This window comes from Myodes glareolus, chromosome 16 (genome assembly GCF_982192425.1).
Source record: "Myodes glareolus chromosome 16, mMyoGla1.1, whole genome shotgun sequence".
NCBI classification, from domain to species: Eukaryota; Metazoa; Chordata; class Mammalia; order Rodentia; family Cricetidae; genus Myodes; species Myodes glareolus.
In genome coordinates, this window is record NC_142041.1 from 13729181 (window position 1) to 13756618 (window position 27438).

Sequence of the window (27438 nt, forward strand, 5' to 3'; positions counted from 1 at the left end):
TCTGGATTGCTTTAAGAAGAATGGTCAAGATCAACAACACTGACTTCAGCTATGCTGGAGAGGATGTGGGGTAAAGGGAACACTCCTGCATTGCTGGTGGGAGTGCAAACTGGTACAGCTGCTTTGGAAATCAGTATAATGATTTCTCAGAAAATTAGTAAACAACCTACCTCAAGACCCAGCAACTCCACTTTTAGGTATATACCCAAAGGATGTTCAATCGTATCACAAGGACATGTGCTCAACTATGTCCATAGCAGCATTATTTATCATAGCCAGAACCTGGAAACAACCTAAATGCCCCTCAACTGTCAAATGGATAAAGAAGATGTGATACATTTACACAATGGAGCACTACACAGCAGAAAAAACTAATGACATCTTGAAATTTGTGGGCAAATGGATCTAGAAAACATCATATTGACTGAATTAACCCAGATCCTGAAAGACAAATATATGTAATCACTCATAAGTGGCTTTTAGACATAAAGCAAAGAAAAACCAGCCTACAATTCATAGTACCAGAGAACCTAGACAGCAAAGAGAACCCTAAGAGAGACATACATGGAACTAATCTACATGGGAAAAAGAAAAAGGCAAGATCTGCTGAGTAAATTGGGAGCATGGGGATCATGGGAGAGGGCAGAATGAAAGGGGGAGGGAAGGAGAGGAGTGGAGAAAATATATAGCTCAATAAAAAGAATTAAAAAGTACCCTAGGTGCTGAGAGAAAAACAGAATGCTAAGAGAAAAAGAAAACCTGTAGCTAGGAGTTCCTGATATAACTGTGGTCCCAGAATCTTATCGCTCTCAGCTACGGTGAGCGCGTCATCTACTAATTCCAACTGGTGCCCTTGCTTTGCTCCCTGCAGACTCATGTTAAAGAGCAGCCCTCAGCTCTGGTTCTCTGATTCACCAGCTCTAAGTGTAGTGGTCCTTGATGTGAATCCAGTGCTCTGATGGTTCTAGAAAAGTCATTTATTTTCAATTTTTCTCTCATTGCTGCTTGAAGCATGGAGGTGAGAGAGCACCATCCATTATTACATTGATGAGCTTTAAGTAATATAAATTTTCTTATTGCTTTGTTTCATAAATTAAGCATTTACCTTGTAATGCATGTTCTCTTTATTAGATATGTAATTTGCTATATTTATTCCTCTTTCTTACTTTATCCATTTCATACTATTTTCTATAAATAAATTTTTGAGTTCTCATTAAAAGGAAACTACATCCAAGAGACAAATAAATTTCCTAAAATATATTTGAGCATCATGGCAGCATTTCCACTGACTGTGTTACCGGCAGAACTGAACACCTAGGTCATAACACCTCAGTCACCAAACTTTTCTACTCAAAATTCTCAGAGCAGGACAGAAATCGATTCATCAAATATTTCAGCAAATTTAACATTTTTTCATTTACCTTCATTATAAAACCAAAGATACAAGAAGAAAGATCACAGATAAGATTAAGAAATACTTAGAATGGAAAAACATTTTGTCAGATTTTACCAGCGGTATCTGAATTTTAAGCCTCAAATATGTTAAATAACATATCACACACTGTAAAGAAATCAGTGACAGATGTCGATGCTAAAGTAGAGACATTCCCTAATTCAACTTTATCATTTTTCTTAAGTATAACTTACTGTTTCCATTTAGAAATTTAAGAACCACTAAGGGCTTATTACTATTTTTAAAAACAATAGCTGAATGACAATGCTTAAGGTTCTCTAGAGACCAATGAGAAGATAGCCATTTACTAAGTGACTGTAGTAAACTTATTTGACTTCATTGAGCCCCAGTTTTCTCATCTATAAAGTAGGGACATCAATGGTAGCCAATTCAAAGAGTCACTGTTAAATAAACATACAATAGCATTGGTAAGGCAACTGGCATCTGACAAGCATTCAGCAGACATTATTGACAAGAACAATTACAAACATAAATAACTAAGATATCCAAATACACATATGGTGATGATTTAATTTCATTAAACAGATCAAAGATGCCCATTTAAATATGAATATATTTATACTAAAAAGCACATTTCTCTTTGGCCTATATTCATATTTTATATACAAGTGGATTATATATTTATAGAGTAAAGATCCAAGTACACATGGAAGAGATTCACAGGGGAAAAAAACCAATCGTTTTGCATGCCAATGACAGAAAAACATCATTTAAAGACCACGAACTACTTAGATGGTCATAAAGATCACAGAATAAAAATGCCCTTTGAGTCTTACACTTTGCTATATTCTTCAGTTTTTTACCCATTAATTTCTTTGTTCCCTTTACAAACACACAAAACTGATATTGTTAAAAATATATTTCATCATAGTGAAGCACTTCAGAATATTGCCCACAATGCTTGTTTACATTACTTAGGATCATTTTTAAAACACTTCCTATTTCCCACTCAGCGTGACCTTCTTGCCCTTTCCATCAGCATGAAGTACAAAGCAGAAAGGGAAGTCAGTACCGTCTGTAAGCTCCACTCCGGTTTCCCACTCGTTCCGTCATGTCCTATCCGGATCTTGTATATCTCTCCAACGCTTCTGAGAACAACCTGGATGGAATGCAAAGGGGAGAAAGTTACTAATATGTTCTCAATTAATCATACCCCAATATTCTTGATTCTTTTCAGAATGAATGCACTTTGCAATTGATACTGATGGCTGAGCGACTCTTACAAGGCCTCTCCAGAAGCCTGTCTATGGAATTCACAGGTGCAGAATGAGAAAAAAAAATTATCCTATAACTTGACTAAAATATGCAAAAAGAAAGGAGATGAAAGAAAGAATGGGACAAAGAGCATGCCATTTTTCTCTGATTTCCAAACATTTCTCAGTAGACCAACATTTTTGCTTGCCAATGGCAGAAGGACAGCATTGAATTTTAAGATGAAAAATAAGAATTTTCACCAATAAAAGTTAAATGTATAGAAGTTTTACAAGTTTATAGGAAGCACCTGTGAGTCCAGAACTTCCATCTACTTTTAAAATCCTCTTTGACTCCTCCATGACGATGTAGATGTCATAGCTCAAGGAAGAGAAATAGTCCCATCCACAAATACATGCACTCAATTAGATTTTATTTTGGAGAACTGGCATTGAAATTTCTGTGAACCCAATGGAAATTCTTGTGATTTTAAGCTGGAAAAAAACTATGGTATACACCTCTGCCCCATGTTTTCTTTATGTATTGAATGGACATTTAAAATGAAAATCTAGTCCTTGCACAAGATCACGGATATGAAAAGTAAAAACAATGGTGCAGTCTTCATCTTAGAAATATGTATAACATAGAAAATCAATTTAAGGCAAACATTTATAGTATAATGAAATAGGCCCAGATGTGGAACAGTAAAGATTTAGAAAATGAACTATAGCACCTGATCAATTGATTAATGCAGAGCTACTTAATTAATTGTTATGATAGGTATCCCTCTACTGCTATAGACCACTGGTAGAACTTCATTAAAATATCCTGCTGCAGGCTACTGTAGGCAGATATGAGGGGGAGGTTATGGTGAACTTCTGTAATTGCCTATCTGTGACCCACAAAGGTGACTCCAAAGTCATTAAAACTCTTTCACTTCCATATTTAAGGCTTTGGAGATTTTGATTTTTATTTTTCACATGCCCACCACTGTTTTTCTCTATAGGCCAGGAGTTAGCACATCCCGGGGGCCTGAAGCAGCACCAGGTAATATGGATAGTGCCAGTGCTGGCTGGGAAAACTGAAAGTAGAGTCCAATTTCCTTATTTCCAGAATTGTTCCCATTGGCAGAGCTTGTAGATTAGCTCTTTCCATGAGAGGAAGTAGGAAGTTGTTTCATCATTGGGGCCCATTTTGTCTCCAAAAGATAAATCAAACTTTAATTATACTTTTGTTGTCCTTAAAATCAATTTGTACCTTGAGTGTAAAATTACCTTTTGTTCCCATTCTAAGTAAGAACACTAAAGGCATGTCTGAGCAGTCCCGTCACTTGAAACATGTGATTTCATGCCTGTACAGGTTGCCTCAGGAAATAGGAGCTACTCAGAACAGGAGTCAACTCCACAGTAGCCAGGTGCAAGGGCTTGGCATGCATTGCTGTTCGGCACAGCTTGGCTCCAGGGACTGACCTCACTAGAGTGGCCAGGGAATAAAGAAAACACAAAAACAAAGACAAATAGAATGGTTGGGAGCAGGTGGGATTGACTGTCTGATGGAGAACCCACAGCATGCAGAAAAATCAGCATGTTTACCATATGCAGCTGAACATGGAGGTAGGGTTTATAGTCTACAACTGAATCAATGAGGCAGGTATGGCTAATCTCTCTAGGTGCTGTCTATAGAAGAAAACAATCTTCAAGATGTAAATATCCGAGGAGAAATCTATGGCAGACATTTTCTGCGCACACTTTTCCCATCTGTGTGTAAACCTGAGAAATGTTATGTCATCCCTCTGAACCTCACCCAGAAGAAAGGCTTGGCCAACTTCCAGGGGTCTGCAGCTTTGGTCTTTGACCTAGTTATCAGTAACACCCACCCACCAAGGACTTGGCATAGAGTTTCCTCAGCTCCCCAACATTCATGGTTTCTTTAGTGGCCCAGCAGATCTCTGAAAAGGAATGCTCTTCAAGAAGTCTACTTTGTAGCATGGAGACGCCCAAAGAAGTTGCCATTTCTTTAAGCATACCCATTGTATCCACATCAGGCTCTCCAGGTATAACATGTGAACTCATACACATTGTATACACATTACCCTCTAAGAGAATAAGATGTGAACTCAAGTCTATTTGATCAGATTTGCTGCACTGTTTTCAAAGACACTTTGTATGAATACTTGAAGACTGAAAGGAAAACTTAAAGACAAATTCAGAAGCAGCAAATTACGCAATGCAGAAGAATACAGGAAACAGTATCACAGGTTAAAGAGTGTGGGTGAGATAATCCTAATTTAGGATTATCCAGTTACCAACAGACACTGGTCCCAATGCCTCATGATCCCCAGTCCAGGCCTTCTTAAACTTTAGTAGACATACAACATTACCTGTGAACCTTAGTAAAACTTAAATTCTGATCCAGTAGGTGTGGAAAGTATCCTGATATTCTGTAGGCTCCATTGGCTTCTGGTGCTACCTATGTTACTGTCTTGGAGTACCACATCTACAGAAGCTGAGAGGCTTGCTAGACCCAACCTCCATCACTGGAGAATGGATAAGCAATACATATAAAGGAACAAGTGATAGGCTCATTTTATCATAATTTCTTATTCCCAACACCAGGGCCTCTGTTCTTTACAATTTATAACTAGGTTGGAATTATGCTTGAAGACTGTGAACTTTTGATTATTATACCTACACCCCAATATACCTTAATCAATCAAACTAGGAACCATTATACATTTTTGTTGATAATAAATAAGCTTGTTTATTCCAGTAACATAAAATTTGTGCTTTGTGGAAGGTTTTCCCTGAAAACAGTGATGGATATTGCTTGAAGAGGCTGTAACTTGTTGGCAGACGTCAGCGGAATCGAGTGGATGAAACAGAACTTTCTAGCCCAAAAATTTCATCCTCTGGAGCAGCAATTGCGCCATATAGAGTTAGGATTGTGGGACATCCTGGAGAAGAAAGGAGCCCATTCCTTGACCACCACTACCACCACTGTTGCAGTTATGGTTGTGTATCATCAAATGTCTGAGCACAGTTCTCAGATGTGGTATCTCTGGGATCCAGAAAGCAAGGTTCTGCAGCAGATGACCCAATTGTGACCACGACTATGTTTGTGCAAGTTTGACACTGGGAAAGGATTTAGAGCTTCTTGTTGTGCACAGTCTGTTTTGTGTCACACACCACAATCTCATCAAGACAGCATTCCTTAGTGAATAGAATTAAAGAGAATGACAGTTCAAAAATGACATTTTTTTCGAGCCCGTTCATGAGCACCCACTCGTTGACTCTTTTGACCTTTTCAGTTTGCTTCAGGACACCTCTGAGTTCTTTGGCAACTTCTCTGATAGTTGTAAAAGGATCAGACTTGACAGTTGATCTCACTTGGTCACTGTGAATGTACAATGTTGGGACACTGGTCCTGATGATAAAAGTTCTCACTCACTCTGCAAAACTTCTTGATTCACCCCACCGCCATTGTTTCTGAATCAAATGTGTTTTGATGTTGCAAGTTCCTCTGCTGCCTTATGATCCATTTAGAACTTAGATTATATCTTGAATTTGCTTTTTATCTAATATAATTTCTATAGTATAAGATAAATATAAAACAAACAACTCATTAGCCAAAACCATAAAGTGAGAGAAACACACATTAAAATGACGTATGACTTGACTATGTTTATTGAAGAAGGTATTCCAATTTTCAACACTGCAAATTTCAACACTGTAAAAACTGACACAAGTACTTTTTCACCGACCTAATACATTTATTATATATTAAATAGGATTCTTGCTTATAGTTTATCCATGTTCTTTATGTCACACATCTCCCCAGGATTTACACAGGGTGGAAATCATCGCCTCCATTCTACACACAAAGAGAATACAGGTTTGGAGAAATCAAATGACATATTGAAGATCACACAGTTGTCTCACAGGAAGTCAGCACCAATCCAGCTCACGTGGCTAACAGTCTGGTGTTGGAACCAGGACAAGTAACAGTGACTGCACTTTAGAAGGACTTAGGGAGCTTCCCACAACATCGGCATCCAGGCTGCACCCACATGAAATGAATCGGGTTGTCCGGCAGTGATCAGTCGTCCTCAGTCTTTACAGCTCTCTAGGTGTTCTCATGTGCAATCATGAGCCGCTAAGATTCTACCCTGGTGAAAACTTTCCAGAAACAGGGACAGAATTTAACAGCACATCAATAGATATGGCATATGGTATATTATCAGGAATGCCATGCTTCTGTTGGTGATTTGGGATTCTAATCCTAAAATGTATTCTGAATTATGAACTATCATCTTCAGAAAACCATTCAAAACACATGTATATAGGAAGTGATCACCATGGGCTGCATCAAAGCATCTCCCGTCACTATAGACAAACACGCTCCATCACTAAACTCCAATAATGAGAGTTAAGTGTAGAGCTGCAAGCTCACAGCTGAAAATGCAAAAAAAAAAAAATGAGCATTAGTGAGGCCAGGTGCTGGTCCTCCAAACAGCCTTGGCAGCCTGGTGACTCAGGTTAGCCTCCATAAGTCTCTATTCCCTGGTGTGCATGGGGACACGCTCAAGGATGAGCCACTGTTGTTGAACTGATGCAGTGAGAAATCATACAGCTACCAACTTGCAGGGTTGGGAATTAGTAACGTGCAACGTAACTATCCTAATTGAAATTTGGTCAGTGCTCCTACCAACGAGACAAGCAGTCAGCCATATTCAAATCACAGCAGCTCAGAACTCCCTCAGCAAGGAATGTGTGAGAGAGATGAAAATGGGCATGGGCAGAGCCTCAGAATGTGGTCTGTGAAAATGCCTCAGAAATGATTTCATTCACAGGCAGTCCCACTGAGCAATGTCTGAAAGTACACCAAGTGTAGAAAGAGGAGCTTCCACTACCCCAAGTGCCGTGCCAGCACAGCAACTGTCTTTCTTCTGAGCGAGGGACATCGGGATTAACACGCAACACAACTTCAGGTTCTGCAGACAAGCATTTATTCCACTTTCTCACACAGTATATATAGCCCTCAACACGGGAGGCCAAGACAGCAAAAGCAGGAAGCTCATCACTGTAACTCAATGGCTTAGGGGTAAACATCCTTAGAAATATTGCTGAAAACAGCAGACTGTTTCTGGTTTTGTTCCTGTCTTCAACCAAGTGCAATAGTGCAAAACAGATCAAGTGGAGGTGCGAAGGCCTGTCCTCTAGGGACACAACACCCAAGAGTCTCCCAAATCTTTTAATCCAGGTACAACTTGAACTAGATTTGATGATTTTTAGGACAATGGCTTTAAATGAAAAAGAAATTTTCTTCTGTAACCTTTCTTACTTCCTTGCATAAGAGACATGAGCAAATATGTTTGTTTTGATTATTACAGTAGGAAATAAATTAATTAACTAATGGTGTTCTTAACAGACTTCTTATTTTATACAGTCTCTCTGTGTATATGTGTGTCCTATATCACATGCCTTTGTAATGTTCAAACCATGAAATGACTCTGATTTTGATTACCTGAAACTCATCCTTCTGTCCTGGAAGGAAGAGCTGCTCTGGGCTGTCCTTAGTCAGACTGATTGGTCCAGTGGCTCCTTCATCTCCATACACCCAGAGTGTGACATTGGCCTGAGTCCCTGTATCTCCGGTCAGCACTAGTACCTTCCATCTGTCTTCTCCCAGAAGGGTCTCAGGACTGGGGGAAAGCCCGCTTTCTTCTGTATCGAGTGTGAGAAGGACATAGAGAGCAGATTAGGTACACTAGGCTAGCAGAATCCTTTGCCACACTGGCGTCCAAGAATCAAAAGGAGCATGGGTGATGTGGGGTGAGGGGGCACTGAAGGGTGGGGACTCCAGGGAGTGGATCTGTGCTGATCTCATCCCAACAAGGTTCTGGGCAACTGAGACTCCACTACTGAAAACAACCACATACAAACAATAATCATCTGCCATGCCCAGGGATCCTGTACTTGTACTCAATGCTCCAGCACTGGAGGGCATGTGAGAGCACACAGTTGTGAGCACACAGATTTTTCATGAAGTTGCTTATTAGCTTTGTGGGCTTTATACATAACCAATAAATACCAATAGAAAGTAACAAAATGAATTTAAAACTTTCAAATAACATATGAAAAATATGTCAAAGATAGAGAATTTTTTCTGAATTATTTCTTAAAAAATACTACACTAGAGAATACGATAAAAAGATTTGGAATTAAAATGGGTCTTTTCACATACATAAATAGTTACAGTGAACTAATTTTAAAAGACTATGTATGAAATTAAAAATGGAGAAAATCTATGAAAAAATAATGTATACTTTCTGAAAGTTATTTTTTCTTGGCCTAGATTATCTCTATCCATGCGATAATATTTCCCTCTGCACTGAAACTCTTTCTGTATGTGTGTGTGTGTGCACGCGCCTGTGTGTGTACATTGTGTGTGTGAGAGAGAGTGTGTGTATACGTGTGTGTGGTGTAAGCATTTAGACAGAAGGTTGACATTGAGTATCCACCTTTATTTTTTGAGACATAGTGTCTCAATGTACTTAAAATTCATTGATTTGGCTAAGCTAGCTACTCAATGAACTTCTAAGAGCCACCTGTCTTTGATACTCCCAAAACTGAGACTCTAGGCACCATGACCCGATCTCCATATCAGTTTACATGGTATCAGTTTCCTCAAATTTACATGACAGTTTCTTTATTTATGAAGCCATCTCCTGGGTGCAATAATGACCACTTGTCAAGACTCTACCAGTTCTGAGCTCTGTGTTAAGTGTGCCACACATAATTTTCATTTAATTATCACTTATAAAGTTCAAGGTGAGTCACATAGTAAGGTCTGTTTTAAAATGTAGAAAAGAGGCAGAGAGGTAAATCATATGTGAGTTGGGTACATAAACCACTAGTGCTTAACTCCACACACTCTGAACTCGAACAACTTGAGTGGGTGCTGTACTCCACAAGCACAGCTTACCAGGTTGTAGCAGTCAAGACATTGCTATCATTTAAATGTTGTTTTGTGCTAAGTGCTATGTAAAATACTCATAATAACATCACTCTCATTCAGTCGTGGCATTAGCCCTGTAAGATGCCTCCCCCATGAAGCAGGCTGGAAAACTAGGCCTTACAAGTTAACCATTTGCCATAGTCACATGTGCTGGGCTTCAGCCCAGGTAGAAGAAGTATGATCTTGGGACATTTGGCCATAATATGCCAAAGGTAGCTGGCATAGAAATATTTCATAAATTGGTCCAATAAAACCTTACGACACAATCTAAACTTCAAAGCTCAAATAGTATCTACAAACTCATCTTCTCACCGTTGCTTCTCATGAACACAGAGAATGTCCTGCGCAGTAACCAAGTATCTACAAGTTCTACGGGTACATCACACATCAGGAGAAAACTTAGAGATCCTGGATCAGCAGTTGTTCCTTAGGATACTGATAATCTATTTTCACAGAGTATTAGTCATTTGAAAGAATTGCTTTTAGTTAAGAAAAATTTAATTCATATTATTTACTAAAAAAATGCTCTTTTAACAATGGTGTCGTGTGTGTGTCTGTGTGTGTGTGTGTGTGTGTGTGAGAGAGAGAGAGAGAGAGAGAGAGAGAGAGAGAGAGAGAGAGAAAGTCAGAAAATAACTAAAGAGCATCTTGCCCTAGAGCTATGTGCTGTCTAGTGGAGGAGACAGACAAACTAATATTTTATCTAAAGCATGAAAATATACTCATAGAAAATAGAAGAAGTAAAGTATTGTAAAATCCAGATGTAACACAGACCAGGGAGTGATAGAGAAAGGAATTAGCAGGGCTTCATAGGCAATGCCACTGCCAGATATAGGAAAGAGGAAGATATAGAAGAAATGGTAGATATAGAAAAAAGAATCTGGATTTTCCAAAAGAAAGGACACTCTAGACAGAGATGAAAACATTCCAGCCAGCATGCCCATGGAAAAACTGTCTAAGTACAATGTATGGCTAAAAAGGAAATAAGATGCTGTAAGTGAGGAGGAGCAAAGAGAATGTGAGGTCATTAAAAGCAAGAGCAAGGAGGAAAGAAGTTGAGAATGCTTGGGCAAATAACAGGGAGTAGTTTTAAAGTTCAGTGGTGTTCTTACACAAAGTAAACTGGGGTTTCCGTGTGTGTGTGTGTGTGTGTGTGTGTGTGCGTGTGTGTGCGTGTGAGTGGGTTTGTGTGTGTAGCTTAGTTGTTTGATATAATCTGCGAAGAAGTTGATGGCTGCTAAGAAGTCTTTTACACTAATATATTCTTTCATTATTTGCACAAACACAACACAGATTGAGGGTTTACTCAAACAATCGATAGTTTAATCTGTAACACAGATGATGTAGTACAGTCTGTACTGTCAGCAATTAAATATGGACGCTATCTAATGCCATGATCTTTTGGAAATGAACCAAAGTCCATTAGTCTCAGACTATAAATTTCTCCACCTGAGAACCATAAAAAGCTTTGCTTTCTTGACTAAAGGTTTCAAAATGCCAAGAGATGGGAGAATATTCGAAGACAATGATTCTAGATTAAGAATGTATCATCAGGAGGATCTTCCCAAATAAAATGTAAAAAAGAAATTGCATGATTCAACCTTTCTAAGCACTACCGAGAACTTTGATTACACTGCAACCAGGTGTAAACAAAATATAAAAAATATTAGTTTTGTTTGACTTAAACAAAACAAAATATAAAAAGCTCATGGCCTCTTTGGTGCTGCTCCTCTCCTGTGAGTCAGGAAACAAAACCAGCTGATGACATTGATACTGATCACAAAAACGCTGGTTTTAACAGTTCACAGGCAGATGAATAAAAAGGCAGCTGGAGGCATGTTGCCAATAGAACCTGGCAACAGAGAGGGGGGGTGCAAACCTTTTTCAAACTTAAGATTTAAAGATAGTGTTTGAGTAAAGTGTTTTATTATAAAATGTAAAGCCATTATTAAAACAAATGGCCTTTGTCATTTGATAGATAGCACCATCACAAAACGGTTCCATTTTAATCCTCACTTCAACAAGAGCATCACTATCCGAAAAATATAATGGGCTCTCCAAATACCTTAAAATGAAAATAAAATGTACTAAATTGACATTAAATTTTGAGTAAGCATATTGATGACTACCGTAATTGTCATCATAGAACCTTCATCCAGTAACTGATGGAAGCAGATGCAGAGAGCCACTGGGCCAACCTCCTTGAGTCCAGTCATAGAGAGGAAGGAGCGATAATATGAGCAAAGGGGCCTAGACCATTATGGGGAAACCCACAGAGACAGCTGACTTGAGCTACAGGGAGCTCACTGACTCTGGACTGACAGCTGGGGAACCTGTATAGGTCTGAACTAGGCCCTCTGAATGTGGGTAGCAGTTATGTGCCTTGGGCAGTTTATGGGGCCACTGGCTGCCGTGTATGTACTGACTTTGTAGATCCCATTCCCTATGGAGATCCTTGCTGAGCCTAGATACAGGGAGTGGGAGGTGGGAAGAGAGAAGGAACTGGGATTGGTATATAAAATTAAAAAAAATGTTTTAATAAAAAGTAAAGAAACCTTTAAAAACCGAAAAAAAAAAAAGCCCAATCTTAACTGCAATCCCCTATAAAATAAAAAAATGAAAGATCAGGTCATATGCTTTCCAACATATAAAAGCACAGAATATACATTATCATTTCAAAATGGAGGAGAAAGAAGATAGTAAGAAAATACTGGAACAAAGCAAGTTAAAATCAAGCCAAGGAAGCTGCAAACTCTCCATCCCCATGTCTGATGTCAGAGCACTCTTCAGGTCTCCAAACTCCATTCAGCTTTGATGACTGCAACACACTTCTTTCTCTTGAACTGGTTCCATGCCTTGTTAGCAGCATTCCTCTGCAAGTATCCATGGCTCTGGCATCTCCAACAACTTGGGGTCTCCAAAGCAATTCAGGCTTCACCTTTGCAACTCCAGACAATGGCCTCTCTGAGCCTCCTTGCAGGGACACCCCTGTCACGGACCTGCCATCGCAGCTTTCCTTGGTTGCCAAGGAAGATTTCATAACCCCTTGCTTCTATCTTTGACTCTAAAACCAGAACCATGTGGGAGAATCTACCAAGTTCTGCTGCTCACTGGACCTGGAACATGGTTCCTTTGTTTAACTACATCTTTACCGGCTTTTTGTTTTCCATGGTTTCCTTCACTGCCAAAGCGAGGCTTTCCTGAAGTTTGATATCTAGGCCAGGCTAGCCTCAAACTCAGAGAAGTGCCAAACTCTATCTTCTGAATACTGGTTTTAAAGACCTGAGCCACCATGCCTGGATCTAAGATGTTCCTTAATTTCATTTCACAAGTTCACCTGGGGGGGCTCCTGCCCTGAGGTTACCACTCCCTTTTTCCATTTCTTAATCTATCGCCTTGAATACAAGACTTAGTTTTATAACACTTGCTGGTGTTCCTTTTCTCTTCAAATTGTTTATTTTGTATTTTTCCTTGTTCAGCTTGCTCTTTTTTTATTATTGATCTGTATATGAGTGACCACTAATAATCACATAACAGAGTCAGTACTAGGGTCTTTAGATTTCCTCTGCCAACAGAATTACATAAATCTCTTCACTTTAGCCTCAGACAGACTTTTTGGATGAGGGCAAAATGCAACCACATTCTTTGCCAAAATATCAGATGAACAGTCTCCAGACAACGTGCATACATGCCTTGCAGCGTGTCTCAGGAGGTGCTTCTGTGACTGCTGTCTGTGTGTCTGCATTTCAGCAGCCTGTAAATAATTTCAGCTCAGACTCCCCCCTTTTGTCTCTACCCTCAACTCCCACATTGTTATTAATTGATGACGAAATTTATAAGACTTCACACTAAATTCAGCACTCAGTGTTTATTTGTACCAAGGATACACCCTTTCCGTCTGTAGCTTTCATTTGTGTGTAGTTTAATGTTTAATCCAACCCACTTGATAAATTTCAAGACCACTGGGGCCAAGTTTGCTTTCCTCCTCACTGTATCCCCCTATGCACTGGCTACTTTTAATTCCAACATGACACAAACAGGAGTCATCATAAAAAAAACAGGAGTCCTCAATAGAAAAAAAATGCCTCCATAAGATAAGGCTGTAAGCAACCATGGAGGGTATTTTCTTAATTAGGGGTCGATAAGGGAGGGTCCAGTCCTATGTAGGTAGTCCCAGCCCTAGGCTGGGTTCTATAGGAAAGAAGGGTGAGAAAACTATGGAGATCAAGCCAGTAAGCAGCATTCCTCCACAGCCTCTGCTTCAGTTCCAGCTTCCGGGTTCCTGTCCTGCTTGAGGTCCTGCCCTCACTGCTTTAATGATGAATAGTTATATTGAGCTGTGAGTGAAATAAATCCTTTCCTCCCCAAGTTGATTTGGCCATGATGTGTCATCACAGCAGTAGTAACCGTAAGACACCGTACACTGCCAATCAGTTAGGCACAGTGTGTGTGTGTGTGTGTGTGTGTGTGTGTGTGTGTGTATGTGTATGTGTGTGTGTGTGTATGTGTGTGTGTGTATGTGTGTGTGTATGTGTGTGTGTGTATGTGTGTGTGTGTGTGTGTGTGGCTAAACAAAAGAATAGTGTCAAACATCCGTGTTTATTGTAAAGACTAGTTATTTCATCTTGCACAAGTTATATAGTGTTATGTTGGAAGGAAGATGGGTGTCTGCTTAGGGTCCACTGACTGACCTTGGTCACCAGGGTGATGTGACGCTAGATGATGGACTTTCGGGGTGTGTCCTATGGGAAATTCTTATATCTTATAAGACATACCGTTAAATGAGATTCTGAAACCTCCTCTCCATCTCCATCTTGCTCTCCTCTCTCTCCCTCTTCTTTATTCCAATCCCCCTCTCTCCCTTTCTCTCTAATCTCTATTTCAATTTTTAATATACTCCCTTGCTTGCTCCAAATTTCATTGTCACCTTTGACCTATAAGATGACACCATCAAAGGACTTTCCTGTTGTCTACTACTCTATGGACTCTGGAGCTTCAAATCTTAGAGCTAAATAAACTTTCCTCTTCAGGAGACAATTGTCTGTGGTACTTAGTCACACTAATGAAAAGATAACTAATACATTTCATTTTATTCATTTAAAAGTTCTATATTGTCTACCGCTCAAAATTTTAACAATGGAGAACCTTTAAAAATGTTTTACAAGAGCAATTTTATAGAAAATATTTAAGTTTTCTCTAAGCTTTTTCTTCTCTGATAAAAAGGTCTCTCTCTGAATTTCAGCTACCTTACTATTTTCAACCAAGTCAAATTTTGCTTGAGGTAGCCCACTCTAATTTAAAAGTCTTTACTTCCTGACACAAGTTGAATTCTTCTATGAGAACTTTTAACTGAGCACGTATTTCTCATGGCAGTAATCCTTCTCATTGCTCCATGAATCTGTGCTGTGTGGAAGCACAGTCCAGGCCTAGCCCACTATCCCCAAAAGTACAAAAGACTTACCTATGGCTAGTGTCTTAATATTGTAGGCCTATCAGCAAGACTTTATTTATTCTTTGACAATTTCAAACCTGTATCTGTTGGGTTTGAGGCATTTAATTCTCATTACATTCTCTTAACCCCTATTCCTCTGAAAACCTTCTTTCCAACAAACCTCCTGCTACTTGATATGTGTATCTGTCCTTCCTTCCCTCCTTCCTTCTTTTCTTTTTTTTTTGACTTTTTCCTTCTGTCCTCCTTTGATCTCTCTCTCTCTTCCTCTCTCTCTCTCCCTCCCTCCCTCCCTCTCTTCCTCCCTCCCTCCCTTGTTTTCTTACTCATCGAGTTTACTTGAAGTTCCCCACATGAGCATATTGAATGTGGGGTTGGGTGGTGGTTACTTACTGGAATATGGGCAACTTCTCAGTGACTACACCACTGAAGAAAATTATTCCCTCAGAACCCACTACCTGCTCATAGTTCCATAGTGAATGGGTTCCTTAAAAGTCCCTCCTTCATGCATTAGAAAATAGTAAGAAACCTGATTTTCTGTAGATCTTACATGGGTAACCACAGCTTCAGTGGGTTCACAGATGTAATGAGCAGGTCATGCCCAGAAAACATTTTTGTAGCACTCTTCACCAAACTTTACCTCTTATTTTTTTCTATCCCATACTCACAAAATTCCCTGAACCTTGATAGGGGTGATATACATGACCTGCTTAAAGCAGAGCAACCTACAGTCTTTTCTTCTCCACTGTTCGACTAGCCATGATCTCTGAATTTACTGACCCAGAGAAATAAGTTTCTCTGATGAAGTCTGAGAGACACCAATTTGACAACATGTCCATTTAGCAAAACAGCAGCAGTGAGTATCTCTTGGGGACTATGACCTCTCTAGCTACCGGCTCCTGGGCAGATTTACAGTACAAGGCATCAGTTTTCTCTTGTAGAATGGACATCAAACCCACGAAAATGATTTGACTGCCCCCATAGTGCCTTGCACCAGTAGGCATATCTTGCCAAGCAGGTCATTTTTACCAATTGCTATTTGAAAGAAATAAGAGTATAGCCAATAATTAATTTTTAAACCCCATTTTATTCAAGGTAACATCCTAGTTCTCTTATTAAAATGAGCTTATTGAAGAAAATTACTCAAATGATGGTGTGGTGGTGCATGACTTTACTTCCAGTCTGCTGACTGAGGATCACAAATCCTGGCCAAGACTGCAAGAGTACTGCACCATTTCTTTATATCTAGCAACAGGAACACCACAGAGCACAGAACTTTACGGATGTTGTACATTATAGCTTTGAGTAAAAGTATATTTGAGAAAAAGACAATGATTAAACAAATATAGAAACTAGAAATCCAAGCCTTTGGGATGTGGAGTACTTTGTTCACAGTCCACGAACCTTCACAATCATGGAAATTGAAATTATTTTGATTGTGTTAAATAATATAATATTCTTTGTAAAGCAACTACAAGGATGAAGCAAATTAAACAGACAAACCAAACGAAGAGGGAAACACTGCTGCTTACTTTCTGATGCCAATGGTGAGGGGCGTCTGGCTGTGGACTTTGGGGGCATTTCTTCCTGGTATCTTGGCCCATGGATCTTTTCTTCCCCTTGGTTGGGTGTTGCAGACATTCCCATTGGGTTTTCTCTGCCAACTGAAATTAAAATTTCTTTTTTTAAAAAAATGAAAGACGCTATCATTTCAAGATTCCTGCTTCTCCTCAGAATGTTCACCACGTGCTCAGCATCAAGTCCAAGGTTTTCCATGGTTTGCATTTGCCTGCTCAGATCATTTCACTCTTGTTACACAGTTCCCAGAAAACAACCTTTCATTCTTACCAGCGGGCTGTGCATAAATAGCTTTCCCATAAAGCCTGTTCTCTGCTCGGTAGTCCAAGCAACAACTTAACATCACAATATGAATCAAATGACTTGTTCAAGATATTTTCCTTACAGATTCTAAATGGGAGCTACTTGGGTAGTCTGCTGGTTTGCCTTCCTCAAAAGCAAAGACTGACTAAATCATTCTTCAAACGGAACTTCGTGCAATCTTACTAGAACGTCTAACCAAAGAAATACATGCATATCTATAAATGAAGGAAACCACTAGCTGCTTTCCTTTCATCTACAAAAAGCAAGCAGTTTGAGAGACTGGTTCAAAAGTGGTATCTCCAGCTTCGTTGAACAATGTCTATTTAAGCTGTCTATTGAACGTGCTACTTTTAATTAGAATTTCAAAGTTAAGTTCATTGAGGATCAAGCACAGGATGGGCGATGACTCTAGATGACAGTCGTTTAGACTACGATTGTCAGGTTTTAGAGAACGCATCGCAATGTTTCTATAGAACCCTGACTATAAACAGCAGCACTACAGCTTCACCCAAAACCCCAGATGATTCATAAACGTGGACAGCATGCAAACCTAGGTGGGAGTGAGGGACACTTAGTGACATGAGTGATGCACAGACAGCAGTATCCTGGTGTCTGAAGAACTTCCTGAGACATTGTGCCTTATCCGTGTCCTGCAGGAGTTATAAGGTATAGTTTCAAAATAATGAGCTTTTCAATACCAAGTCCTATGAAGCACTTGTTTTCTCATTATGTTTATTTATAGCATAATGTTTAGGCATTGGAGATGGACGGCAATAAAGGAATTCAAAACAAGAAGAAAAGTTGACTAGACTTCTACGTGTTCACTGGGATGAAATAAGAACTTAAAGGGAAATGGTTGCTAAATGTAATTTAGGGTCAATCCATTTGTCTATGCACATAATAAATGTTTAGAACTGTGAGGGAATATGACCCAATCTTCTAGTAACTGTCATAACCTTGCAAAAAAAAAAAAAGGAAGTGCATGAGACATTGTTTTAGGTGTTTACAGAGTTACAGCCCAGAGAGGGACACACTCTCATACACATGGAGAGTGCTTTGCAAGACCTATGCAAAAGGTATCCAGGAAGTATAATGAAGACATAATATCCCAGTCTGGAGACTGGAAACAAGCACAGAAGGGGCTGCACATAGGATCAGCAAAGACATGACTATGAAATAATAAAATAACGTCTCCAGTCTCTCTACCTTCCTTATACTAAATTCTCAAGGTTGCATCTGGGACTCTCCCAAAAATTGATGACATATATTTCTATAAAAAAAAATAATATTCTGTGAATGTGAGAGCATGGGAACGCCAGTCTCATCTCTATGTAGAGGGAGCAGGTGACTCACAGAAGCTTGTTCACACTCCAAGGACCAAGGTACACTCTGATGACTCTCTGGACTGGAGCCTACACTACCAGTATCCTCTCTTGTCTAATTTCACAATTGTCAGAGAATTGAGGGCTGTGGGTATAGCCCAAGTGGCAGAGTGCTTTCCTAGCATATACAGAGCTCATGGTTTGACCTTTAGTACTCCTTAAAATTCAGCATGGTGGTACATGTCTCTAATCCTAGCACTTGGGAAGAGGAGACAGGAAGACCAGTAGTTCAAAGGCCATCCTTGGTTATTTGGGTACGTAGTGAGTTTGAGAACAGCCTGGCTACATCAGACACCATCTCAAAAAAGTTAATTAAAATTTAAATATAAAAACTAAAATTTAAAAAAAATCAAAAGTTGAATGTGAAAATTTGTTAGCAGCAATGCACAATGACAATGGTAGTGAAGGCAAAACAACTGTAATTTTCCATCCAGAAAATTAATTATTCACAGCTGATGGTATCACAAGGTCAGTTCCATCATGACTCAACCAGACTCTACAAAGTCAATTAGAAAAAAATTGTGATTTACGTTTAAAAAATAAAAAAATACATAAACAACTACAATGATGAATTTCTGTCACATTTTATAGGTAAGATAATTGTTGAATTTTATAAGGGAGATTATTATTGTATCTGATGAACCTGCTCTCCTCCCCAAAAGGATGGAGCAGCCAAGCTTTCTAACCTAGTGACCTTTTGCTATCTGTGTGGCTGGAATTTTTCGGGTACAGAATCCTTCCCAGACTACTAAAATCCTTCTTCTCAGTCCAACGAGAGAACCTATCTTTTGGACTTTACAAAGAGCTCTGATACCGTCACATATGACCTCCTTTTCTCTTACTTTCTCACTGAAGAGATTCATGCATGTCTTGTTGCACACGCAGGACTTAAGAAATTACCACCAAAAGGTTTTCACCAATTTGGACGGTGCTTCAATCTACCACTTGAGCTCAGACTCGCAGGTTTGCGCTAACATCAGCTATGGGGTCATGTGCAGCTGAGCAGCCTGCCTTCTTGCTTCTCGCAGCTCACGGCTTTGCTACTATGAAGGCCACAGAGTCCCTCAAAGACTTAAACCTGAAATCCTTTTTCTGAAACTTTTATTGTTATGATTATGAATTATTAGTGTATGTGGATGCATGTGGGCACACACATGTCATGCCACAAATATCATGGAGTGAAAGGAGAGTTTTCTGCATTGTTTTGTAGTTGGTTGTTCTTACTCTTTATTCCTTGGGGGACCCACCATCCAGCTCCCAATTGATAACACGGAGGCTTATTCTTACTTAAGAATGACCGACCTGAGTTTGGCTTATTTCTTGTCATACTTTCTTAAATTATCCCATCTACCTTTTGCCTCTGGGCTTTTACCTTTCTCTGTTTCTCTACGTCTTTTCTTTCTGTTCCGTGTCTGGCTGCATGTCTGTGTGATGGGTCCTTTGTTTTCTTGTTCCTTGATCTTCTCCTCCCAGATTTCTTCTCCTATTTATTCTGTCTGCCTGCCAACCCTGCCTATCCTTTCTCCTGTGAGGCCGGCTAGTGGCTGTTCAGCTCTTTATTAGACAGATCAGGTGGTTTATGCAGGCACAGTAACACAGCTTCACAGTTAAACAAATGCAGCATAAAAAAATGCAACACATTTTGTGCATCATTAAACAAATGTCTCACGACATGAACAAATGGAAAACATCTTAAAATAATAGTCCACAACATTTTTTTTTCTTTCCTCCCACCTTCACATGGGCTCCAGGAATTGAACTCAATCCATCAAACTTGTACAGAAACCATCTTTACCTAACACTGAGTGATCTTGATGAACCCAAGAAATTCTTACTGTCGCAAAAATATAGTCTCTATCCCATATCTTTAGTTCTATGTCTTTTCAGGTTATTGAGCTAGTGTTCATTGATGTTTTTTATAAATAGTGTAGCTCACACCATACTACCTGGCCAGACATAGAATAAGGAAAGGCCAAGTTTTCTGCATGAATCAAGCCTATGCCCTAAATCTTTGAATGGGTTCACTCTGGGTTCAGTGCTCTACATGAGTAGGACACTAAAGTTGATGAAAGGTTCAAGTTCCAACTAATCTAAGGTTCTTACAACGCCACACAGAGGAAGGTTCCATTATTTGGATTTGTAAGTGTTGGTATTACCTGGAGTGATAGGAATAAACGAAACTCCAAAATAACTCATGCATGCTCATGTATAAGGATTATACATGGAGAACATCATACATAGTAAATGCTCATTTCGATTCAAATGCTTTCAGTTTCTTTTATATATGAGGTTCATGTGATCTGAGTAAAACTTCATGAAAGAAAATGAAGAAGTTTTGCTATACAAGCTGTCTGCCACAGCTAAATGATACTGGGGAAATTGTTGTATCATAAATTCTCTATTTTCAATAATTAAACCAAATCCTAAGCAAATTACACATGAAGAAATCAAGTTACAGAGAAGTAATGTGATTTGCTCAAACTGATCAGAGGAGATGATGAAATATGATTTCTTGTTTTCCGGACATCTATCAACTGTTTAAACTGTAAAAGACACACTAGAAAATGCTTTCTTCAATGCCTGCGAGAGTAAATCCTTGTACGGCACTGAGAGCCGGACACCCTTAGATGTTAGCTCACGTGGTTCTCAGATCAGTGCCGAGTTAAGTCATTCTTGTCTTTACTTTATAGACGCTTCCAAGAGGCCAACTGGGGTCTGAATATTGACAACCTTGCCCTTCCAGCCCACATGCTACCACATCACCTCCCTGCTCACCCAGTTACCAAGCCTTTTGCTGATTGAAAGGCAGACCATCCATTTGAATACCCTTGGCCTACAGGAGTATTCAACCTCCCTGTTCCCGTCCTGTCATGCTCGCCTCCCACCCAAGCTCCCTTATTGTGCACATTCTACTCTGAATTTCAGAAAGTGGTGAGACAAAGCTTGTGCTGCAAAAATAAGTTCTTGATTTGGGCTGTGTTGAAATACGAATAATTAAAGACAAGCAGTTTCAAAGTTTTGGTTGTACTCTTTGCTTCTTCCTGGAGAAGATTTAATCTATCAACCGTATTTACATAGTACAGATTCTGTAAGATTTATATTATTCTAAAATTATAAAAATTACTGGGGTAATTACTGAAAAAGTTCTAATAAATATTCTACCACATCCATACAACTTTACAAGAGCTTTCTGGGAGAGAAACTGTATTTGTGGTACTTGGGAATAAAGGCTTTGCACATTAAAGGATCCCTATGCCAGGGAGCTATCTCCCTCTACAACCTAGGTGAGCTTTTTAGTAACTTTCTGCATCAGTTTTGAAGAGTCCTTTTGTAAGACCTATGGAAGACCACCAGTGTCTTTCATCTCAAATATACATCCACACGTACTTTCATAGGATCTATTTACTCAAAATATGCACACTTGCAATTTCAAATGTTCACAGATTCAAGCAAAAAAAAATCTTACCACAGTATAATGTTACTATTCTTAATGTACATATGACACAGCAGAATCTGAGATGTTTAACTTGGCGCATATGCTACCACATAAAAATAAAACTCGGGAATGATATGCCACTGGGTGAATGTTACAACATTTTCTGATTCAACACAGACACCCAATTTACCTACTTTGAACCAAGCACTATGCTGCATCTGCAGATGCCATGGGACAGGGCCAAGTGCTGGCTGTAAATAATCAGTATCTAAAGAAGCCAGCTAATGCCAGAGCAGGAGATAAAAGGAGTGGCGTGGTAAGTTTCAGAGGAGTGCCCACTCCTTTGTTTTCCTGGTCTGACATGTAACTCAGCAATTCCTAGAAAACTAGTGGGCTACGGATAAATTTCTCATCGCATAGGACTCTCATGGTGGCTCCCGCTTGGCAAAGAGCACCCTGCACACATGAACCAAGCTTTGTGTTTTCTTTCTCTGGAATGGTCTGTGTCTGTTAAGATTCAAAAACGAGTCTCTGAGAGCAGTCACAGTTGCTCGTTATTCAGTCTCATTCTTTGTTTTCCCAGATAGGAGTCCCACACATTGGCTAGAGGAGCCAAGAGGTGTTCATGCTAAACGCAAACATGCACTTCCCTGTCACTGGAATTTCCCTCTCAGAAGCCCCAGAAAGCAGTACCAGGAACTGCATGTGAGGAAACACCAATGCTTCCGTGCACCTCAGGATGCTCATTATTTAAGGTGCTATGAAAAGATCTTTGAGGCAGTGTCTCTGGATTTTGCCCTTAATAAAATAAAAAGTTGCCCCTATAAACAGGGAAGGAAACGCAAAATGCCCATGGTCTATAACAGAACACATTAGAGAGTTTGTACAGTGTTTTTATTTTTTGTCTATAAGTGTGATCTCTTAGATCTCTCATTTCTCGGCAAGTCAGCCTTCTTTTCCTCTCCTATTTATTTTTATAATTATTTTTTATTTTTTGAGGTTATCTTTATCTGTTCTTTCTCATCTTTTCTTCTCTGTTTCTTCCTTATCTGCCCTTTCATGCCCTTTTGTCCAGAAGCTTGCTGGCTCCTGCTAGCTCTTCCTCACTGTTCCACTCCACCCTGCCAGCTTCTGTGTGTTCTCCAGTCGTTTGCCGCCCTGCAGAGCTCCAGAGGCAGATTGCAAACCCATTTGGCTGAGTGGGGGGGTCACTCGGTAACAGCCTATGTGAAACACAGGGTGGAGCCACTCGTCGTTTTACTACTCTAACAATTTATAAGATCTTAAAAACAGAAACTAAAAGTTTAAATGGAGTCGATGCAGATAAATATAGGTCAGATAAATGGCCGTGGATATACTGATATACTGACATGAAATCAAGCTATATTCTTGCTCTAAACCACCTTCTGTAAGATATTATGCATACATGAACACACACAGGCACACAAACACACACATAAACACACACACACTCACATACATGCACCCTGAAACACACAAACGTTTAAGAGAAAAATAAGTACACTCTAAAAAGAAATAGAATTAAAATTCATATAAAATTCATATTGACTTAAAAGAGCTAGAATTTGGTTGAATCAAAAATCATGAAACAACACTAGGCAAGATTTAGAAAGAAGCAGATAACACCTTTGAGACAATCTTAAAATGCAGTATTGCTACTGCATGGGTCTCTTTGCTCAAGTCAGTATGCATCAAACTTAAATTATTTAAACAAAGTTCTCAAATCCTTAATTTGTAAAAAACCTGAACTCAGATGCATGAGAAACTCTTCAAGAATATCTCCACTTATTTCTTATTCTCAAACTCCTTTCTCCTGCATTTTATTTTAAAACCAAATCCCATTTATCTTTACCTTAATAATCTGTATCCTGCACTGTTTCTTTAAAAATGGAAAATTTAAAAATTACTAGCTATAAGCTAAGCATTCCAAGAACTTTAGCCTCTCTTAGATTACAGAGAAATAATCTTTAAAGCAAAATATTCCATATGCACCATGCTGCCTAGTTTTATGTCAACTTGATACAAGGCAGAGCCCGCTAAGAGGAGGGAACATCAGTTGAGAAAATGGCTCTAGAAGATCTGGCTATATGACGGCAAGTCTGTAGAGTATTTTCTTAATTAGTGATTGATGTGGAAGGTGGAGTCAATCTGTAAGTGGGTTCGGGTGGGGGTACTGAGTTCTATAAGAAAGCAGGCTGAGCAAACTAGGAAGCAGCACTCCTCCATGGCCTCTGTATAAACTTCCACCTCCACATTCCTGCTCTACCAGCTCCTGCTCAGTTTTTGAGGATAAACTGATGAGAGAGAGAGAGAGAGAGAGAGAGAGAGAGAGAGAGAGATCATATGGATCGTGAGTGAAATAAACCCTTTTCTCCCCAAGATGCTTTTGGTCATGGTGTTACATTACAGCAGGAGTAACTCTAATTAAGACAGAAATTGGTAGCAGAATCACTGTGTATTGCTGTAATAGAACTGATCACATGGTTTGAGGTCAATTGTGGAAGAACTTTGAAATGTTGGGCTAGAATAGCCACTGGGAACAGACACTACCTGCACCAATTGGACCATGAGGTGAGTGACTGACCTCCTACCTGGACAGCCTAGGCTCTAGGTCCTAGGCCCCTGGGCAAACCCCTTCTCCTTCCCACCACCCATCTCAGCCTCACTAGCCAGTCAACAGGCAAAGCTCCTATGGACAGGATGCTCCATCACCATCCCCTTCTCAGACGCCGCCGTAATCTACAAGTCCCACTGAACCCTTCCAAATCCACCCATCCTCTGTGACCTCAGAGGCTCCCTGAGCTACAGACACCACTTGCACCAATCAGATCCAGAGCATCAGTAGCTCCCTCCCCACCATAGGCAGAGGCACTGCCTGCACTGATTGGAGGAAAAGGTAGATGCCAGTGCAAGAATATATTCAACATTCTAAAGAGCAGTATGGCACCACTAGAACTTAGTGGTTCCACAACAGCAAGACCTGAACATCCCACTGGAGAAGAAGCAAAAAAAAAAAAAGGACAAGCTTAAAAATAATTTTATGAAGATAATAGAAGAGACCTGTAAAGAGGAAATCAATAAAAGAGAAAATCAAAAATAGGACAAACCAAAAAAAATAGAAGAAATCAATAAATCTCTTAAGAAAATCAAGAAAAAAAACTCAGTGAAACAGGCGAAGGAAACGATTCAACACTTGAAAATTGAAGTAGAGGCAACAAAGAAAACACAAACTGAGAGAATCTTGGAAATGTAAAATCTGAATAAATAAACAAGAACTACAGATGTAAGTATAAATAACAAATTGTAAGAGTAGAAGAAAGAATTTCAAGCATTGAAGATACGATAGAGGAAACAGATTTCATAGTCAAAGAAAATATTGATGTCAACAAAGTCATAACACAAAACATTCAGGAAATCTGGGACACCATTGTAAAAACCAAACCTAAGAATAATAGGAATAGAAGGTGGAGAAGAATACCAGCTCAAAGGTACAGAAATATATTCAACAAAATCATGGAGAAAAAATTTTCCAACCTAAAGAAGGAAATGCCTATGAAAACACAAGAAGCTTACAGGCCACCAAATAGACTGGAGTCCAAAAAAGTCCCCTCACCACATACTAATCAAAACACAAAATATACAGAATAAAGAAAGAATATTATGAGCTATTCAGGAAAAATGACAACTAACATAAAGGCAGACCCATCAAAATAATATTCAGCTGCTCAATGGAAACTCTGAAAGTCAGAACATCTGGAATAGACATTCTACAAACACTAGGAGATCACAGATATCAGCCCAGGCTACTATGCCCATCAAAATTTTCAGTTATCATAGATGGAGAAAACAAGACATTCCACAACAATGCTAGATTTAAACAATACCTACCCAGAAATCTAGCCCTACAAAAAGCACTAGTAGGAAAACTCCAACCCAAGAAAACTCCAACACAGGAAAGAGATCAACCCACAATAAAAATTCCAAAGAAGAGAAATGCACACAAATAACAGGAATTAACAGTTACTGGTCATTAACATCCCTTAATATCAATGGACTCAATTCACCCATAAAACAACACAGACTGACAGAATTGTTATGACAACAGGACCCATCCTTCTGCTGCATACAATTTCAAAGACAGACATTACCTCAGAGTAAAGGGTTGACAGAAGACTTTCCCATAAAATGGACTTACAAAGAAAGCTGGTATATCTATCCTAATATCTAAAAAATAGACTTCAAAATGAAGTCAGTAAAAAGAGATGGAGAAGGACACTTCATACTCATCACAGGAAAAATCCATCAAGATGAAGCCTCAATTCTATACATTTATGTCCCAAATAAGAGAGCACCCACATATGTAAAAGACACATTACTAAAGCTTAAATCACACATCAAGTCCCAAACATAAATAGTGGAATACTTCAACACCCCATTACTCTATCAGAGAGAAAATTAACAGAGAAATGGGAGAACTAACAGATGTTTTGACTTAAATGGACTTAATAGACATCTATAGAACATCCCACCCAAGGATGTAAAAAATACCTTCTTCTCAGCAGCTCATGGAACCTTCTCTAAAACTGACCACATACTCAGTTACGAAGTAAATCTCAATAGATACCAAAACCCCTGTATCTTATTGAATCGCCATAGCTTAAAGTTAGAATTCAACAACAAAAATTATGGAAAGACTGCAAACTCATGGAACCTGAATAATATTCCACTTAATCGCCATTGGGTCAAGAAAAAATAAACAGAGAACTTAAAGACTTCCTAAAATTCAATGGAAATGATTGGATGAATGGAAAACATACCAAACTTGTGGGGTACTAAGAAAGTGGTAGTAAGAGGAACGTTCATAGCATTAAATGCCTACATAAAGAAGTCAGGGAAATGTCACACTACTGATTTAACAGCACACCTGAAAGCAATTAGAACATAAAGAAAGAAACTCACCTAGGAGGAATAAATGCCAGGAAATAATCAAATTGAGGGCTGAAATCAATAAAATAGAAACAAAAGGAGCAATGCAAAGAATCAATGAACCAAAGAGTTGGTTCTTCAAGAAAATCAACAAGATAGACAAACATTCATCCAAACTAATCAAAAGGCAGAGAGAGAGAGAGAGAGAGAGAGAGAGAGAGAGAGAGAGAGAGAGAGAGACTATTCAAATTAACAAAAATAGAAATGAATGGGGGACATAACAACAGACCCTGAGGAAATTTAGAAAATCATTACAATCATTACTTCAAAAACTTGCATAATGCACAACTATAAAATTTAAAAGAAAGGACATCTTTCTTGATAGGTACCACATAACAAAATTAAAACAAAATTGAGTGAACAATTTAAATAGACCTATAACCTCTAAGGGAAGAAAAACAGTTCATTAAACGTCTCCTAACCAAAAACAAGCTTGGGACCAGATGGCTTCAGTACAAAATTCTATCAAAATTTCAAAAAAGAGCTGATACCAATACTCCTCAAATTGCTACGCACAATAGAAACAGAAGGAATATTGCCAAACTCCTTTTATGGGGCTACCATTATTCAGAACACACAAAGATGCATCAAAAAAGAGAAA

General features: G+C 39.0%; 1 protein-coding gene across 1 annotated transcript in view; it reads right to left on the reverse strand.

Annotated features, from left to right (window-relative positions):
• Rp1 (RP1 axonemal microtubule associated) overlaps positions 1–27438 on the reverse strand; it is a 212031-nt gene that overhangs the window by 44178 nt on the left and 140415 nt on the right. Inside the window, exons 17-19 of the mRNA XM_085677053.2 lie at positions 16664–16795; positions 8189–8388; positions 2487–2573 (exon numbers count right to left, since the gene is read on the reverse strand). Of these exons, the coding sequence (XP_085533179.2) occupies positions 2487–2573; positions 8189–8388; positions 16664–16795 (419 nt within the window). The remainder of the gene's footprint in view (positions 1–2486; positions 2574–8188; positions 8389–16663; positions 16796–27438) is intronic.